This window comes from Vombatus ursinus, unplaced genomic scaffold (genome assembly GCF_900497805.2).
Source record: "Vombatus ursinus unplaced genomic scaffold, bare-nosed wombat genome assembly UNPS02001287.1, whole genome shotgun sequence".
Classification (NCBI taxonomy): Eukaryota; Metazoa; Chordata; class Mammalia; order Diprotodontia; family Vombatidae; genus Vombatus; species Vombatus ursinus.
In genome coordinates this window covers 11,261,381-11,279,219 of record NW_020941065.1, presented here as the reverse complement: position 1 = coordinate 11,279,219, position 17,839 = coordinate 11,261,381, and the positions used below count along the sequence as shown (strand labels likewise).

The following is a 17,839-nucleotide window of genomic DNA, read 5'->3' as shown; positions in this document are numbered from 1 at the left end:
ATCTATATAAATACATTGCCATATATACATAAATACATATAACTCTACCCATCTATATACATACATTGCCATATATACATATACAAATGTATACACACATAAATGTATATATACACTTATATATTTATATATAAATTCATTGCCATATATACATAAATCTATAAATTGATCCATCTATCTATATACATTGCCATATATACATAAACACATATAAATCGATCCATCTATACCCATACATTGCCATATATACATATACACAGGTATATACGCACATGTGCGCACACACACACACACACACACACACACGCACACACACAGGCACACAAATGATGCCCAAGCACCCCACGCTGAGGCACAGCAACGGGTGTGCGCCTTACTCCCAACACTCCGGGCAAGGGGAGGCCCTCAGCTCGCACAATGACCGCACACCGTACCTCTCCAGTGAATGCAGGAAGTCGGTCATACAGGTCCTGAACAGGGCGTCTGCTACGTTCAAGGCTCCACAGACCACCCCAAGCATGATGTCGGGTTTCTCAGCCTAGGAAGGAATGACTTTTCAGTAGGAGCAGAGGCCTGTCCCCTCAGCAGGGAGGGCGCCCAGGATCACGGAGCCGGAGAAGGAAAAGGGGCCTCGATGGCCGTGAGTCCAGCCCCTCCATGGAAGATTACTCATGCTAACCTAATCAACAAGTGATGGTTGGCTGGCCGCTGCTTGGAGACCCGTGAGGACGGGGAGCTCCCCACCTCTCAAGGGCACCAGGAGGACAGACCGAGGCCAGGGAGCCCCGGGGAGGCTCCGAGAGAAGGGGACCACATCCTCACCTGCACTCTCTCGGCGATCAGGTGATCCAGCCAGCCCGTGTCGATGTCGTTGCTCTGGAAGCTCTCTGTCTCCAGCAGGTTGATGAGGTACTCCACCGTGGTCCTGAAATCTCCCCGGATCGACAGTTCTTTCAGGGCCACCACCATGTTCCTTAGAAACACACATTTCCCAAATCAGGACAAATCCTTTCAACATTGGCTCGCCAAACCTCCCACATACAAGGGCGTCCCTCTACTCCTTAGAATTATCGACTCCGGGTGAAAGCCAAGAGTCCTTCGAAGATGAGATTCTCATGATCATAGATCTGGACTGTGGGGACCACTGAGTCCCATCCCCTCATTTTTACAGTGGAGGCAACCGAGGCAGAGGTTAAGCAACTTTCCTAGACACCATTAGCAAGTGTCTGAGGCAGGATTTGAACTCGGGGTTTCCTGATTCAAATCTAGCGCTCTACCCACTAAACCCCTCGGCTGCCCTAGAAGGCACTTAAAGCAGAGATACCGGGCCTCTCCTCCCCTCTCCCACCTGGTGTCTACTTCCCAGTATTACACAAAAAGCAGATTATTGATCAGGAAGAGAGGGAAGAGCGGAAGGGCACAGGGTCTGGGGGGGGGCCACTCACGAGACGGCCTCTTCTCGGTTCTCCCCCCAGGAGAAACAGTGCCCAAACTGGGAATCCGCAAACTCGTGTAAGCCCCCCGCCGCGGCCACGCTGAAGTAACCCCACACGTTCTTGCTGCTTCGGAAATTCAGCTCCTGGACGGTCCCAGAGCTCGGCTTAAAGCCCTGGAGACGATAGGAAAAAAAATCAAACTGAGGGCTGGGTCAGAATAGAAACCGAATGTCATTCCCTGGGTGCGTGAGACACTTAACAGAGATGACGGCAGATGCCCCTTCATCTGGTTACAAGGTGTGGCCGGTGCCGGGATGTTCACACCATCCGCAGCCCGCTCACGGCTCAGGCTCTGACTCGTACAACCCACCAGATAAGTAGAGACAAGGCAGGACAAGGGTGCTTTGGTGTCGGGAGAGACCTGGATTCAGATCCCGCCTGAGATGTAGCACAGCTATGTCCCAAGGAGACATATCTACCATTCAACCCTCCCAAGCCTCCGTTTCTGTAAAATGCAGGGAAATAACACCAGCAGCACTTGTCCTCATAACTGACGAGAAGGAAGGGAACAAGACCCGTACACAAAGTAGACCTGAAAGGAAGGGTAACTGCCCGCTGGGTTTTCTCCCTTCTCCGGGCCTCAGTTTCCCCACATTTCCAGCCCTTGTCTTGCCTCATCCGGGTTTTCGCTGGTGATCCTCGCAGCAATCACGTGGCCTCGGGGAACCGGTGGGCTGACGGGGTTGTCGAAGGAAATTGGCGTGACGCCCCAGGGTGACTCCCCATACAAGATCCGGATGTCCTTCAGCCTGTTCAGAGGCACCCCCATGGCAATCTGTGGATGAAGGAGAAAGGTTTTCACATCAGCCTCTGATGCTGTAAAAGGGGTGGCTTGTCAGCCCTACAGCGCAGGTCCGTCTCTGGACCCATGGAAGCCGGCACCGTGCCCTACTTGACAGGCACCGAGACTTGGAAGCAGGAGGCCCCGAGTTCAAATCCCTCCTCAGACACTAACCTAGCTGTGCAACCTTGGGAACGTCGCTTGATCTCTCTCGCGCAGATGGTAATAGCAGCTGCCTACCTCAGAGGGTCAAAAGAAATCCTTCCAATATCATAATCCAATGAGCACTTTGCAAACTGCAGAGGGCCGTGTGTGAATATTGGGGAGGATGAGGAGGACGAGGAGGGTGTGCCAAGCACCAACTGGGATACAGAAAAGTCTGAATAAAAGACAGTCCTCTTCCCTGAAAGAGCCGGATAACCCAATGAGCACATACAATATTTAGGTAAATGTCAGCCAATTCAGCCAACATGCATTAACCAGCTAACACACACAAAGACCCTCGCGAGGGCTGGGGGACACAGAGATCAAAATCCATGACCCAATCTCCATCCCGAGGAGTTTATATTTCACAAATGCAACACGGGAAATGTGGCACAATGGGGGACTTGGGGTCCACAGGGGACAGATCATTGTGACGGGCTCTCTTGCCTGTTTGGGGTTGTTTTTTTTTGACCTTACCAGGCTCATCTTACCAGACTCAATGCCAACAGGGCCATTTAATACTATACAAATTATTCCCTAAAGGAATTCACCATGGACAGAACAAAAAAGAGACTGGCAGCATCTCTCCTCCATCTTATCAGAGACACTGACAATACGTAAGCTTGTGTCACACTTACTTGTATGAATGAATGGACATTTATTGAGCACTTACTGTGTGCCAAGTGTTACAATGCTGAGTGCTGGGGATAAAAGAGGGCATTTATTTCTTTTTTAATTTTTTTTGGAGGCAATGGGGGTTAAATGACTTGCCCAGGGTCACACAGCTACTAAGGGTCTAAAGTCACATTTGAACTCGGCTCTTCCTCACTCCAGAGTTAGTGCTCTATCCACAGTAACACCTAGCTGTCCCTAAGGGGGCATTTGTTGAGCACTTACTGTGTGCCAAATGTTACAGTGCTGTGTCGGGGATAATAGGGGGCATTTATTAAGCACTTACTGTGTGCCAAGTGTTAGTGCTGAATGTTGGGGATAAAAGGGGGCATTTACTGAGCACTTACTATGTGCCAAGTATTACAGTGCTGAGTGTTATGGATAAAAGGGGGAATTTATTGAGCACTTATTATGTGCAAAGTGTTACAGTGCTGAGTGTTGGGGATAAAAGGGGGCATTTATTGAGCACCTGGGGATAAAAGGGGGTTCACAGTCCAATGGGGGAGGGCTCAGCTGCAAGTCTGAAGGGAAGGCTGCAGCAGCCAAGCAGATGTCAGGCATCTTGTTTACTGTCATTTCCATGGATGCCGAACCATTTGGCGGTGCTAAGCACTGGGGTATCCTTGGAGGCACCAACTGGGTCTCCTTCATCTGTCTTTCTCCCTCGGTGCCCAGAAAGTAGCATCAAACAGAGCAGCCTCTTACTAATGTTTCATGAACGAACGCAGCCCAATGTATACCCTCCCCTCTCCCCTGACAGGCAGGAACGCAGCTCTCCCCACCCCACGCCAGCCTACGTGGGAGGATGCTCACCTGCAGCTGAGCGGCTGGCAGATTGACATCGGCGATCATCTCCGTGCAGGGATGCTCCACCTGCAAACGCGGGTTCAGCTCCAGGAAATGGAAGTGGCCATCTTCGCTGTAGAGGTATTCCACGGTTCCCGCGCTCACGTAGCCCACCGTCTTGGCCAAGCGCACAGCACACTGTGATGGGAAAGGACAAAGGGAGAAGCCAGGGAGGCGATGGGTTTCTCTCCACTCAACAGACCCTGATAACACCCCCATGTAGTCAGGGCTCTAGGCTCAGGGCTGAGGACACAGGTGGTGCCCCCTCCTCTAGGTTACAGCCAGATGCAGAGAAGAGCCCACCCAAACACGAGGGAGAATGAGGCGGAGGAAGGCAGAGGACTCAGACACAACCAGGCAAGGAGGGAGTTCATCCATGTAGCAATCACACAAGGCCATGAAAGGAGATGCATTCCCCTCAGTCCATTAATCGCAGGAGTATGTCAGAGGCGTGAGGACCTTCCCGGTTACTGGCCCTCTTTTCCCCATTAGGAAGAGGAAGCTTCCAGACCAGCCTCACAACATCTGAGGGGTGGAAGGGACCTCAGTGCCAGCTAGGTCCTGTGAAGTGGTCATCTGGTCTCTGCTTGGAGACCTTTAAGGAGAAGGAACTCGCCGGTTCTCCAGGCAGCCTCTTCCACTTTGGAATGGCTGATGACTGGGCAGGTTTTCCTGACGTTGAGCTGAAATTGGCCTGTCCCTGCAACTTCCACCTGGTGTTGCCCTCTGAGGCCAAAAAGAACAAGATAAATCCTTTTCCCGCATGCCCCCATGCTGGGTAGGAGCTCATCCATTCGATTTTCATGCTCCAACCTGGAACTGAGCAGTTTTAATTGCTGGAAGAATCACTGAGGCCAGCCCCAGACCATGTTTCACATCCTCGCCAGGGACCCACAAGAACACCAGGACCTGGTGAGCATGAGCCCACCCCACCACCTTCCACCTTGTCTTCTTATTCTGGTTGTGGTGGCCAATCTAACGCTGCCATTGCTGCAGGAAAAGCCAGGCCGATTTATGGGCCCCACGCTCCATTGGCGATCCTTGTGACCTCACACCAAAACTCCCTTCCTTGAACACCTTTACATGGACCGTCTCCCCATACTAGACTATAAGCTCCCTGAGGGCAAAGGCTAGTTCACTTTTGTACTGGCATCCTAGAGTCTGACACATTGTAGGGCATACAGTAGGTGTTTTAATAAATCTTCCCTCCCTCTCTTCCTTCCATCCTCCTTCCCTTCTTTCCTTCCTTCCTCCCTCAACCTCCATCCCCCCTTCCTTCATTCCTCCCTCTCTTCCTTCCTTCCTCCCTCCTTCCTTCCCATCCTTTCTTCCTCCCTCCTTTCCTTTTCTTCTTTCTTTCCTTCCTTCCCTCCTTCTCTTGCTTCCTTCCTTCCCCTAGACTGGTCCTTTCTCTGCCTGACGGATCCATCATACAACATGCCTAACAAAAGGCAGTCTACTCCCTTCCCCCGCCCCTCTAAAGATGGGAACTCCCTCCATCCTGAAGTGACCCCAACACCCTTGTGGAAAGCTCTCGTCATTGGCAGAGCCTCCTTGTACTGAGCTCCCATTTGCTTCCGCGTCACCGCGTCACCCACCAGACCCAGGTCTGCTGTCAGGGACCAAAGAGAATCCTCAGCTTTTGCCCATAAGAGCTCCCATCTGTCTAACCCAGGGATCGCCTTTTCCACGCAGCCTTTGTTTGCAGACCCCCAACACAAGGAGCTGACAGTCTCCGGAGGTGCCCGCTCCACTGCTGTGGACCTCTCCCTGCTGGCAAGTTTTTCCTTCTGTCACACACCTTTGTCATCTTGGCTGTCCCCCTCTGGACCCTCTGCAGCTCAATGTCCTTCCTAAAATGCAGTGGCCTAGAACCGAGCCCAATATTCCAGAGGTGGTCTGACCACAGCTGAGCACAGCAATAAGTGTAGGACTGGAATCAGAGGTCACAGGTCCAAATACCATGTCTGATGCAGCCGCAGGGCCCCAAGCAAGCCCCTCCCCTTCTCTCTGCCTCAGTTTCCTCATCTGTAAAAAGAGGAAAGTTGGCCTCTCTGGGCTCGAAGGCCCCTTCCAACTCTGAATTTATGATCCCACAAGCTTTCTGAGTACATGTGGAATCCTCAGGACACCAGGGGCCTTCAGCATCTTCTCTAACACATCCGTCAGCCTCTGGCACGGTGCCTTTCTCGGAAACACAGGGGCCACCCCCAAATTTTCTGATATCCTATTTTTTACTAATGTGGGTCGGGGGGATCAGGGCAGCTGAGTTTGATACAAGCTCAAAATGTCATTTCCTTCAAGAATTGACTCCTCCTCGAGGGATTGCGAAAGAGCAAAAACAACACCCGATCTCACGGCACATTTGGGAATTATTTTTCATCTGAGAAGTTTCAGAATTCATCAAGCGAGCCTTCCTCTTGAAAGGGAAGTCCTTGTCTGGTGCCGAACCGCAGGGAGGCTGGGGATCATGTTCCGTACGTGACCACAGAAAGGTATCTCCACTTCTTGTCCACCAAGACCCTTTTTTTTTCCTTCTTTCCAAAGAGGCTGAGCTCAGCATTGATTTGGTTGAAACCCCTTAGCAGGATCCCTCTGGGACCCTTCACACTAACCATCCAGCCCTTCAGAGAGATGCCAACATTTTCTGGAATTTCTAGGTAATGGGGTTAAGTGACTTGCCCAGGGTAACACAGCTAGTAAGTGTTATGTGTCCGAGGCCGGATTTGAACTCAGGTCCTCCTGAATCCAGGGCCGATGCTCTATCCACTGTGCCACCTAGATGCCCCATTTTCTGGAATTTCTAGGTGCTTAGAATGATCTTTATCAGCGCTGGGTATAGGATTCAACCCCAGGTCTTCCTGACCCCAAATCCAGCACTCTACCCAGCAAGGGTATGTAACCTTTCCTGTGCTGGGAACTCCCATTTGGAAGACTAGGGACCCCATTCTTCTCAGAATAATGTTCTTAAATCATTGAAAGAAATGCTAAGTTCTAGTTAGAGGTTAGTGAGAATAAAGATGGGTATTTTTTTTCCTACTCGAGTTCACAGACCCTCTGAACTCTATCCATGGAGCCTGGGGGTCATGGGCCTCAGGTGAAGAGCCCTGCTCTCCCTCCAGCTTGCTACCTCTAACCAAGGGAGATTCAGAACGAAAACACGGAGAACACGCGAGCTGGAAAGTGCTCGACCTCATTTTACAGTTGGCAAAGCTGGGACACACGTAGAGTGATTCTAAGTGATGTCACAGCAGCAGACCCAGGCACAGAAGCTAAGTGTTCCTACTCCTAAGCCTGGGGCTCTTTTTCTAAAATAGATGAACATTCCCCATGAGGCAGACCGGCCAGGAGGCCGCTTTGCTCCTCAGCGAGACTGGCCAGACCTCCCCCAGCCCATGCTCAGACCCCAGGAAGCTCACCTGCTCCATGTGCTCAAACACCATGGGCATGGCAATCGTGGCGGGCGCCTCCTCTATGATTTTCTGGTGCCTCCGTTGTATGGAGCAGTCTCTCCCGAAGAGCGACACGGCGTTCCCATACTGATCGGCAAGAATCTGGACTTCCAAGTGCCGGGCGTGCTGAGCCAGCTTCATGACGAAAACGGGGGAGCCCGGGATCTCACTCTGCACCTGGAAAGAAAGCGAGGCCACTGAGTCTGAGCGAGGGCAAGCCTTCCACGCAAAGAACGGACCACAGCCCTCGAATGCTCTGATTTCTGAAAGATGCATACTTTATATTCTCAGATTTCTTACCCTCTCAGTGGGTGGGACAAGGGTGGGAGGGAGGAAGAAAGTTTGGAACAGAAAATAAAAATTAAAAATAATTTTAAAATAAATTTTTAAAAAGAAGAAAAAAAGTCTATAGCTATGTATAGACACCTATATAGCCATAGATAGATGCTCAATCTGGGGAGTGGGATCATGGAATCATAGAGAATCCGTGACAATGAGAGCACCCATTTTTATAGGACTTTAAAGTTTGCTAAGCACTTTACAAATGGTATCTCATGAGCTTCACAACAACCCTGGGAGGAAGGTGCCACTGATATACCCATTTTAGAGATGAGGAAACTGAGGCAGAAGAGAAGCCACAGTAAGTCTCCCCTCCACATCTTCTGTAATGTGAGTGACCTCCTTGTGGTTCCTCCAGCAAGATGCTTCCTATCCTGATTCAGGGCATTTTCACGGCTGGCCGGCCCCCGGGGTGGGAATGCCCTTCCGGACCTCTGACTCCGGGCTTCCTGCAAACCTCAGCTAAAATTTTGCTTTTGCAGGTCGTCCTCAATGCTGGCGCCTTTCCTCTGAGATTCTATGTGCACGGGTACTATTCACACATACATACATGCATATATACATACATACATACACATGCACACAGGTGTACTCTCTATACAGATATACATATGTACAGTACTATGTATACGTATGCATATATTATATATACATACATACATGTGTGCTATCTATACTCATACACACATGCTTGCATATGTAGACATTTACTATATACACACACATTTACACATATGTCCCACCTCTATACACACACATATACATGTACTCTCTATATATGTATGTATACACATATGTATATAGTGCGTTATCCGTATAAGTAAATGTGCATTGCCTCAATGCACACATATATGCATATACACGCATATGTACTATTTATACATACACACACACTGTGTACACATGTGCTATATACTGATATACATATATAACTATACCTACATATGTGTGTGCATATATACAAATGTATGTGCATGTACATGCATATGTGAACTGTGTAGAAATATGATACATACGTGTGTGTGTGTCTATGTATGTGTACATGCATGTATGAATCTGGACAGCATGTCAGTGGATGGCGCATCGCCTCTGTCCCCATTAGAACGCGAGCTGATTGAGGGGAGGAGCCTTGTTCTTGGCTCTCTTTGAATCCCAGCACGTGGCGCCGTTCTGGGCAGGAGGTGACCGGTTTGCTCACTGCCTCTGATGTCAGAGCTCCCAGGACAATCAGAGGGCGACAGTATACCTCCCCACAGTCACGTCCAAGGTCAATGACAGAGACAGAAAGAAGCCCGGCCTCCTGAGTCTCCGGCTAATGTTCTTTCTGCTATCGTGTTCTGTTTCCCCAGTTAATCATTCATAGTATAAAGACTTAATTGTGATCTAAAAATATTCCCTTGATCAACACCATTTTTAATATTTCCTACGAAGTAAACAAAAACAGACCGGAGAAATACTTTTCTTAATCTCAGTCTCAGTCACAGAAAGAGTCAAGAATAGTGGAGCGGGCTCTGTGTTTTAGAGCCAGAACATCTGGGTTCAAAACCCGGCTCTTTTACTTACTAGCTTCATGACCTTGGACAGGTCACCTCCCTTCCCTCAGCTTCAATTTCCCCTTCTGTAACACGAAAGGACGATAAGACACAGCCTCTGCAGTCCCTCCCAACTAAAAATCTGTGACCCTACTATCTTGTAAACACACACACACACACACACACACACACACATACACGCTGCTTCATCAATGCCCCTTGGACAGGGTTATAGGAAGCATGGGCAGCAGTCATGGGGGACTTTGGAACACTTGTCAGTGCAGGCTCAGGACAGGCCTCAGAAGGGGGCTGGGTCTTACTTGTCTGAAGAGGTTAGGGAAATCCTCAGCACTCTCCGCTTTCCGGATCCCTTTCCCTCCTCCTCCTTCCGAAGCTTTGATCATCACTGGGAAGCCAATTTTTTCTGCCGCCTGAACACAAAAGGCAAAAGGACCCCCGTGAAAAGTAAGGAAGCTCCCGGGGCTCCCGACCTGAACTTGGTGCCAGGGGTCTGGCTTACCTGCAAACCTTCCTCCACATCCTTCACACAGCCCTTGGCGTATGTTTCTGGAGGGACGCTGATTCTCTTCATCTGCTGGAGATACTCTTCCTGCCATTCCACGACAAGACCTAGAACCGCAGCAGAGGGAAGCTTAATGAAGGCTGGAAAAATACGGAGGAGGAATCCCTGTGGCCGGGAATGAGGGGCCAGCCCCCTGCCAGGAGGGCCAGGCCCAGGTCCTGACACATCCAGGCAGGCTGTCCTGTGCTGACAATCAATCTCCTAGCCAAGAAAATCACAAACAAGGGAAGCCTGAGACTTAACCTTTGCTTTGTTTATTTCTGAGAAGACTCATTCTGTTCACAGATACTGCTTTTTAAAAGTGTGGCATCCCATGAATTTAGAAAACCAGGCTATGACATCCTAAGTGGAAGGGAGAAAGATCAGAGGGGGGAGGCCCAGCTTCACACCATCCACACGCCCCCAGTCTGACTCCATTGCCAGGGGCCTCCTCCCTGTCCTGGTCCAAGCCACGGCCCCTCCGCAATCCAGCAGAGCAGCCTTGTCCCTCACACCTCTAGAGTGTGATAAAGTTTGAGAAGCCTTCTCCTTACAATGAGTGACGCTGGGGATGCAAACATGATTATACCCATTTTACAGATGAGGAAGTGAACCGATTTGTCAACAGCCTGCATCGGGGATGGATTTGGTGATCAAACCCCCAAATCCTGGCTCCATCTTCTGGGCTCCCTAAGTGGCTGCTGCAGCCCAAAGACTGGTGTCAGTACAACAGCAAGAATGCTAACGGCCATGGCCAAAGCCGCCATCCAAGAAGCCATAAGTGGCATGGGGCAGGGGGGCATTCCCCCAGCAAGGGCGACTACATGGGCAGGGGGCACACTGGAGTCATTGTCCAACGCCACCTGCCCATGCCCCATTATGGGAGGTTTCTTCCACCCTAGGAATCAAAATGGCGGAGAACGAGAGCCCCCTCTTACCACTTCCACTCCATGGCAGTGTAGGAATCTGCAGGGTCTGTGCCACTATGGTTGAAGCAACCTTATCTCCCAGCGCCCACATGGCATCACTAGGAGGGCCTTAAGAGGGAAGAAAGAAACACACATTGATAAAGTGCCTACTATGTGCGGGGCATCGTACCTAAGCGCTTTACAAACATTGTCACTGGATCCCCACAACCACCCTGTGACATAGGAGCTTTGCAAACCCAGAGTGCCCTTAGCACCATCGCCGGGAGCCCCATTCTAATGCCGCGGCCGCTGCTGGGGCTGCCAGCCTCCTCCAAAAGGGGGATCTCTGCGTGAAACCCAGTTCCCAGCCTCACCTAAGAAAGCAATGCCGTGTTTCTGGAGCAGTTCTGGCAGTTTGGGGTTTTCTGAGGCGTGGCCCCACCCAGCCCACACAGCCTAAAAACAGAAAAAAATGCTTTTCATCACAGCAAGGCATGACCTCTCTGCCCAACACCAAGAGTCCCACGGGTTCCCAAGCCTGGCCAGAGCTGACTTGCCGGCCAATGGTGAAAAATCAGCCCGTCGCCATGGCCACTCAAGAGATGCTGAGGCTTCTGAGGCCCCCACCCCATGCATATGCCCCCTTCCATCACCTGCACTGGAAGTCGCTTGGAGATATCCACTATCAGCTCTACGTTGGCATAATTGTTATTGTTGGGCCCTCCTGGAACAGGGACGTAGTGATCCGCCATCTTGATGTACTCTGTCATTCAAGAGAAAGGAACAGAAACACCTAATTACGGGCAGCAGGACTGTAAGCGCTAAGGGGGTTTGACCACATGGAAGGGAGTGTTCTGACCAGAAGAAATCAAGCCCCCTACCCTGGGACAGACTACATCTGGGGCACATACATAGGGTTCTGTTCTAGGGGCCCCATTTCACGAGAGATGTCAACTCACTAGAGAATGCAGAGTGGGGAAACCCAGGCATAGAAAGACTGGGTGAAGGGCCTGGGGAGGGTCAACTGCAGGGGACGAGATAACCTCCGGGGACTAGATGGTCTGTATTGTGGGAGAGGGACTGATTTTGCTTTGTGGGCTTCCAGCAGAAGCAAGTAGGAATGGTGGGCCAAAGAAGATGAGCCTGGGCAGGGGGGCCACTGCCAGCTCTGCTCCCTTTGGCCAGGTCATAGTTCCCTCTCTGAACCTCAGTTTCCTCTTCTGTATAACAAGAGGATCGTGCTAGATGATGCCAAAGGTTCCTTCCAGACACCTTATGGGGCTAAGTCACAAAGAGGCAGACTTTGGCTCAAGCTGAAGCATTAACTACCTGCTACAGCTATCTGAGAATGGAAGGGGGATCCTGGTGAGGCAGCAGTGTCCCTATGACCTCTGCTCAAGCATTTCTTAGGAAAAGTGTAGAGGGGATTCCTGTTCTGGGCAACGGCCAAGCTAGGGAATCCCTGAGAGCTTAGAAAAGAGCCGTCCACAATCAGGGACCATGCAATCTGTGGGCCTCTTGTACAATACAGTCTCAGGCAGGATTCCCTTCCACAAGGACTCAGACGAGAGCCGTCAAGTCAGCAAACCTTTATTAAGCACCTAATGCGTGCCGGCTAACACAAAGAAAGGCCAAAGCCAGGCCCTGCTCTCGAGGTGCTCACAGTCTAATGGGGAGACAGATAATACACAAATAACTGTGTACTAATAATATATAAATGGGGAAAACTGGAGATGATAACCGAGGCAGGGCAGGAAGATTAAGGAGGCCTGGGAAAGGTTTCTTGGGGACGTTGAGATTTTAGCTGAGACTTGACAGAAGCCAGGAGGCAAAAAGATCTAGGGATGGGGGATGGCCAGGACCCGAGGGGGGATATAGAACCCAAACCAAGAGGCCACCCAGAACTCATCGGCTTTGTCAGATGAGATAATGTCTATAAAATACTTTTTGAACCTTAAGATACCATGTAAAGTGATCCTTTTAGTATTTTGGGGGGGCAACTGGGGTTAAGTGACTTGCCCAGGGTGTAAGTATCTGAGGCAGGATTTGAATTCAGGTCTTCCTGACTCCAGGGTCGGTGCTCCATCCATTCAGCCACCTAGTTGCCCCGAGCATTTCATTTCTAAAGAGAGGTCTAGGGCTGAACGTGGAGCCTGGAACACTCATGAAAATCCCACCTCTGACACTCTGTAAGCACAGGGAAGTCATCGCCACTCTGACTCTATTTCCTCATCCACAAAAAATGTGAATAATAATATATTTAGTCTCTGCCTCACAAAGAGGGTGTGAGGAGCACAAAAATTTTGCTAAATTTAAATTAATTATATATATAACATAATGTTATCATATAATATATGACAAATTAAATAATCAGTGTGATTGTTGATTCTAATGAAGTCAAGTAATGCGGGAGGCAGGATGGTATGGATAGAGGGGCAGCCATGGAACTTGGGAGACCTGAGTTCAAATCCACACACTGGCTGTGCAAGATATAACCTCTCTGAGACTCGAGCTGCCAGGAAGGGGCGGGTGTACATTGGCAGAGGGAGCTTCCACACTGGGAGTCTCCAGTAGGAACAGAGTCGCATGCAGGTCTGGACTGCCTCTCCTTCCGCTAAAACAAAATACCTGCATTGGCTTTGAGGTCCTCTGGCGTGACCATGACCACAAAGCGGATGGCCCTCTCATTTCGAAACATCTCATAGGCCCACCTTCGAATCGATCGCATGCACTTAACGGCAGCAATGCCATTGTTGGCGATGAGAACCTGAGGGAAGAGACAGAGAGGAGAGAGACGGACGAAGCATCAGTACCAGGGGCATCTGGGGAATTAGTCCAGCCTGACCCTGGTCACCAGGCATCTCCACAGTGTGTGTAAATCCCAGGCTGGTAACACTACAGGTAGAAGGGACCATAGGCCATTTATCTAGATGCCCTCCCTGATTTTACAGATTAGGAAACTGAGGCTGAAGGAGGCAAGGTCACTCATTCAAGGTTATATAAGCAGTAATTCAAACCCAGATCCTTTGACTCCAAAGCCCACACTTTTATCCACGCTTGGACTCCCATCTAGGACATGGGCCATAGTTTACCTATAAAATGAGAATTTAAAAACCTACACTTCCTACCCCAACAAGAGTTGTGATGAAGCCTAGAGAACATAAGCTATAAAACCCTATATAAATGGGGGTAATTATCACTAGACTAGAATAAAACGTAACAATCGCATGTGACATTTTATTGAAACGAACACTTCAAGGATCCATGATTTGGTCGCTGGGTCAGTACCCCTTTGCCAACACAGATTGCGACACCTTCTCTGAGTAGAGGCTCTCTTAGGTATTATTATGGTTGCAAAATTCGTCCTCCTGGAACCAACCAGTGACCGATCCCTCTGAACTTGGCGAGGCTAGGTTTAGCTAGGAGACCCGCAACTGTCACCAGGCCTGCCACCCTACAAAGACCCAGTCACCCCTAAATCAAAGGACAATGATGACTATTCCCAATGACCTATGCTCTATAAGAGCTGATCCTTTTCATGTGTCACATCCAAACCTTCAAAGAGCCTTCAGGCAGAGGAGAAACGGTGAAAGACAGAGGGATAGAGGGGCAGGAGAGATGGAGACCTGGGTTCAAGTCTATTTATTGGCTGGTTGCATCAATCACATGGTGGAAGAAGATGGAAGCCATGGGCTGGGAAGTCAGAAGATATGGGTTCTAGTCCTGGCCCCGCTGCTAAGGGCAAATCCCATCCTTTCTGCAGGCGTCAATTTCCCCATCTGCACCACTGAAGGGACAATTCATCTGACTGGGGTCCATTGAGGTATTCTTAGGGGTGAAACCAAAAGTCCTGGGCGTGGCAGTAGGGGTGGGGTATAAACATCAGAACCAGAGTGGGACCCAGCACTCTGATGCTCCATGGACGCAGATCCCATCGTCTAAGCCTTGGGTGTGCACGTCCTGGTCTGAAATCCAGTCTTGTTGTGCTATGTTGCTAACGAAATTACAAGATTTAGAGCTGGAATGGCCAGAGGTTTCATTTACTCAAACGCCTTCATTTTATAATTTGGTAAGGTCTCTAGTGGCGTGCCCCAGGGATCTAGGATGGGCAGCATGCTGCTTAACATTTTATTAATGACTTGGTCAAAGGCAGAGACAGCATGCTCATCAAATTTCCAGTGATTTCAAGCTAGGACGGATAGCTCACACATCAAAGGGCAGAGTTGGTATCCAAAAAGCATGGGGCTGAATATAACAAGATGACGTTCAGCAGAGATAAATGTGAAGTCTTACACTTGAGTTCAGAAAAAAATTCATTTTATAAGCAGAGAACTGGAGAGGCATGGTTAGGTTTATATGAAAATGATCTGGGGGTCCTAGTGGACTGCAAGCTAGGACTGAGTCAGCAGGATGACATGGCTGCCAGAGAAACTACCCCGATCTTGGACTGCCCTCTGAGAGGCATAGCTCCCAGGAACAAGGAAGTGCTCCTCTCTCTGAACTCTGCCCCCCAACCCTTAACCACTTCTGGAAAATGTACTCAGCTCTCTGATAAGCTGGAGTGTAGCCAGAATGGTGAAGGTCCTTGAGTCCATGCCAGACAAGGAACTGGAGATGTCTGGCCTCACGGGATGACCAGGGAGGGTCAGGAGAGCCGGCTATCAGTACCTCCAAAGCTAGTAAGACTTGTTCAGTCTGGCTCCAGGTCAGAGAAGCAGGAGCACTGAGAAGGGGAAAAAAGACAAAGGCAGTCTAATAGTTCACATTGAGCTTGCAGGCCACTAAGACCTCCAGATCATTTTCAGACAAACTTCTTTCTCACCTTCCTGACTGAGATGGCAAGAGAAATCTCCCTGACCATAAGTGGAGGCGGCTGCCTCAGCAGCTAGTGGACTTTCCCAGGAAGAAGTTAGATGACCGCTGGTCTGGGAGAAGCGAAGCAACTCATTCACAGCACAGTCACACAGGGAATGAGTGTCAGAACAAAAATATGGATGGAAGACCTCTGATCAGAAACCCAGTGAGCTTGGCTCATTCTGCCTCCTCTAATCAAACCATATTTCCTGGCAGGAGACAAAGGCTGGCCGGCAATGTCCCATCCCATGACCTGGCTTCTCACGCAGCTCTCAGGGAAGTTCTGCCATGGACATTCCCGAGAACAAGGGAAGGTCAGCCTGCCTGCTTTGTGATGCCCAACAAGGTCGCTGGTTGATCCCCAAGAGTTTGGGGAGACACAAGGAAAGGGAATGAATTTTAAGCTGCTCAACAAAATCCCCACGGAGCAAACAGCTCCCTGACAGCCCTGGATGAGGGCCTTAAGTAGGTACGTTTAGCCCCATCTCACAGACAGGGAAACTGAGGCCCTGAAACGCGACCTGATTCACCCAGAGCCAGTGTTTGAACTTGGGTCTCCTACCTCCAGATCTTGTGCTTTTTTTCAGTACATGCTCCTTAAAAGGGTCACCCCTGCTTCTGAAGCCCCTTAGGAGCAGGGAGGGTCTCACTGTTTTCCACAGCACCTGACCTGGGGTCCTGCCCACAGTGGGCACCAAGTATCCATCAAGAAAATGAATAAGAAGCCCCTTTCAGGGATGAATTTGAATATCTCTCCCAATTAATTCCACAACGGGTCAATTTAATGATCACACAGACTCAGAACACAGAGACCGTATGAGACAAATTCCCTGCCTGCAAGCAGCTTATGCTCTAACGGCGGGAGACGTCATTCCCATTAACAGCCATAATGAAAGGTAGGACATGTTACATGCAAAGGAGGGATGTGCCAAAGGAAGGAGTGCCCCATGGGGGAGAGAGAAGATGGGATGGTGACACAGGGCGCCAGAAAGGACAGGTGAGAAGAAAAGTCAGGGTACAGAGCTAGGGAGGGACAAAGCAAGGCTCAGAAACCAGGCTCTCTGACCCTCGATTCAGGCTGGGAAGGGGAAAGAAGGAGGGAGAGGCGGAGGAGGGGGAGGGGAGACCCAGGCCCAAAGTCGCCACAGCAAGGGGGTGATGGAGGCAGCCATCAGCGCTGCAGGTAGGGGGTGTCTCAATACTGCCGCTGAGCCTGGGGGAAAATAGAATATCCGTACCTTTTCAATAACGTGATTCCCCCCAAAGCGAGCTACAAACTCAGCCGGAGAGGCGACCGTGAAGTCCCGATGAAGGTCCAATTTCTTCTGTTCTCGTCCTCTTTTCACCAGGTGCAGTCCTGACATGCTAGGCCTGTAGATGAAAGATGAAGAGTGGAGTTGGCAGAAATCTGGAGGCCTTGGCTCTCTAAAACACGCGGGTCAACACTTGGGGGGCTCAGTGGAGAGTGACCGAGAGAAGCTGCCCTGAGGAGGCTACCGGGGGCGTTGGAGCATCGGGAGCTGGAAGGAACCTTGGATATCTGGACCGAGTCTCTCATTCTACAAGGTGAGCAAAGAGGCCTAGGAGGGAGAGCCACCTGTCCAAAGTCCTGCAGCAAGCAAGCAGAGGGAGGCTGAGAACTCAGCTCCACCAGCTCCCAACCCAAAGGTTGTCCCATCGCTGGCCCTTGCACACTCAAAGCTGAAAGGCCATGGGGCACGCTCAAACGCCAAAGAAGAGGCGAACTGTCCGGTGAGGCTCCCTCTGCCTCCTCTCGCTTCTCAACTAAAAGTACAGATGAACACACACACACACTCTCTCTCTCTCCCTCTTCTCCTTTTCTCTCTCTCCTCTCTTCTCCCTTTCTCTGTCTCTCTGTCTATTCATTATCTTTTTCCCTGTCTCTGTTTTCTAGACTCAAAGGACAGGTGACAATCACTCTCTCTCCCTCTTTCTCTCTCTCTCCCCCTCTTTCTCTCTCTCTCCCCCTCTTTCTCTCTCTTTCTCTGTCTCTCTCTCTCTCCCCCTTTCTCTCTCTCTCTTTCTCTGTCTCTCTCTCTCTCCCCCTTTCTCTCTCTTTCTTTCTCTGTCTCTCTGTCTCTCTATCTCTCTCCTCTTTCTCTCTCTTTCTTTCTCTGTCTCTGTCTCTCTCTCTATCTCTCTCCTCCTCTTTCTCTCTCTTTCTCTGTCTCT

General features: G+C 50.1%; 1 protein-coding gene across 3 annotated transcripts in view; it reads right to left on the bottom strand.

The window, feature by feature from the left end:
- The window catches only part of ACACB (acetyl-CoA carboxylase beta), a 118,243-nt gene that overhangs the window by 62,351 nt on the left and 38,053 nt on the right, over positions 1-17,839 (bottom strand). For all 3 annotated transcript variants that reach the window (XM_027864127.1, XM_027864138.1, XM_027864135.1), the window contains 13 exons: positions 16,885-17,017; positions 13,421-13,559; positions 11,446-11,555; positions 11,167-11,248; positions 10,823-10,921; positions 9,843-9,952; positions 9,643-9,753; positions 7,419-7,628; positions 3,967-4,137; positions 2,110-2,271; positions 1,446-1,609; positions 823-973; positions 435-538 (listed from right to left, as the gene is read on the bottom strand). In XM_027864127.1, coding sequence (XP_027719928.1) covers positions 435-538; positions 823-973; positions 1,446-1,609; positions 2,110-2,271; positions 3,967-4,137; positions 7,419-7,628; positions 9,643-9,753; positions 9,843-9,952; positions 10,823-10,921; positions 11,167-11,248; positions 11,446-11,555; positions 13,421-13,559; positions 16,885-17,017 — 1,746 coding nt within the window. The remainder of the gene's footprint in view (positions 1-434; positions 539-822; positions 974-1,445; positions 1,610-2,109; positions 2,272-3,966; positions 4,138-7,418; positions 7,629-9,642; positions 9,754-9,842; positions 9,953-10,822; positions 10,922-11,166; positions 11,249-11,445; positions 11,556-13,420; positions 13,560-16,884; positions 17,018-17,839) is intronic.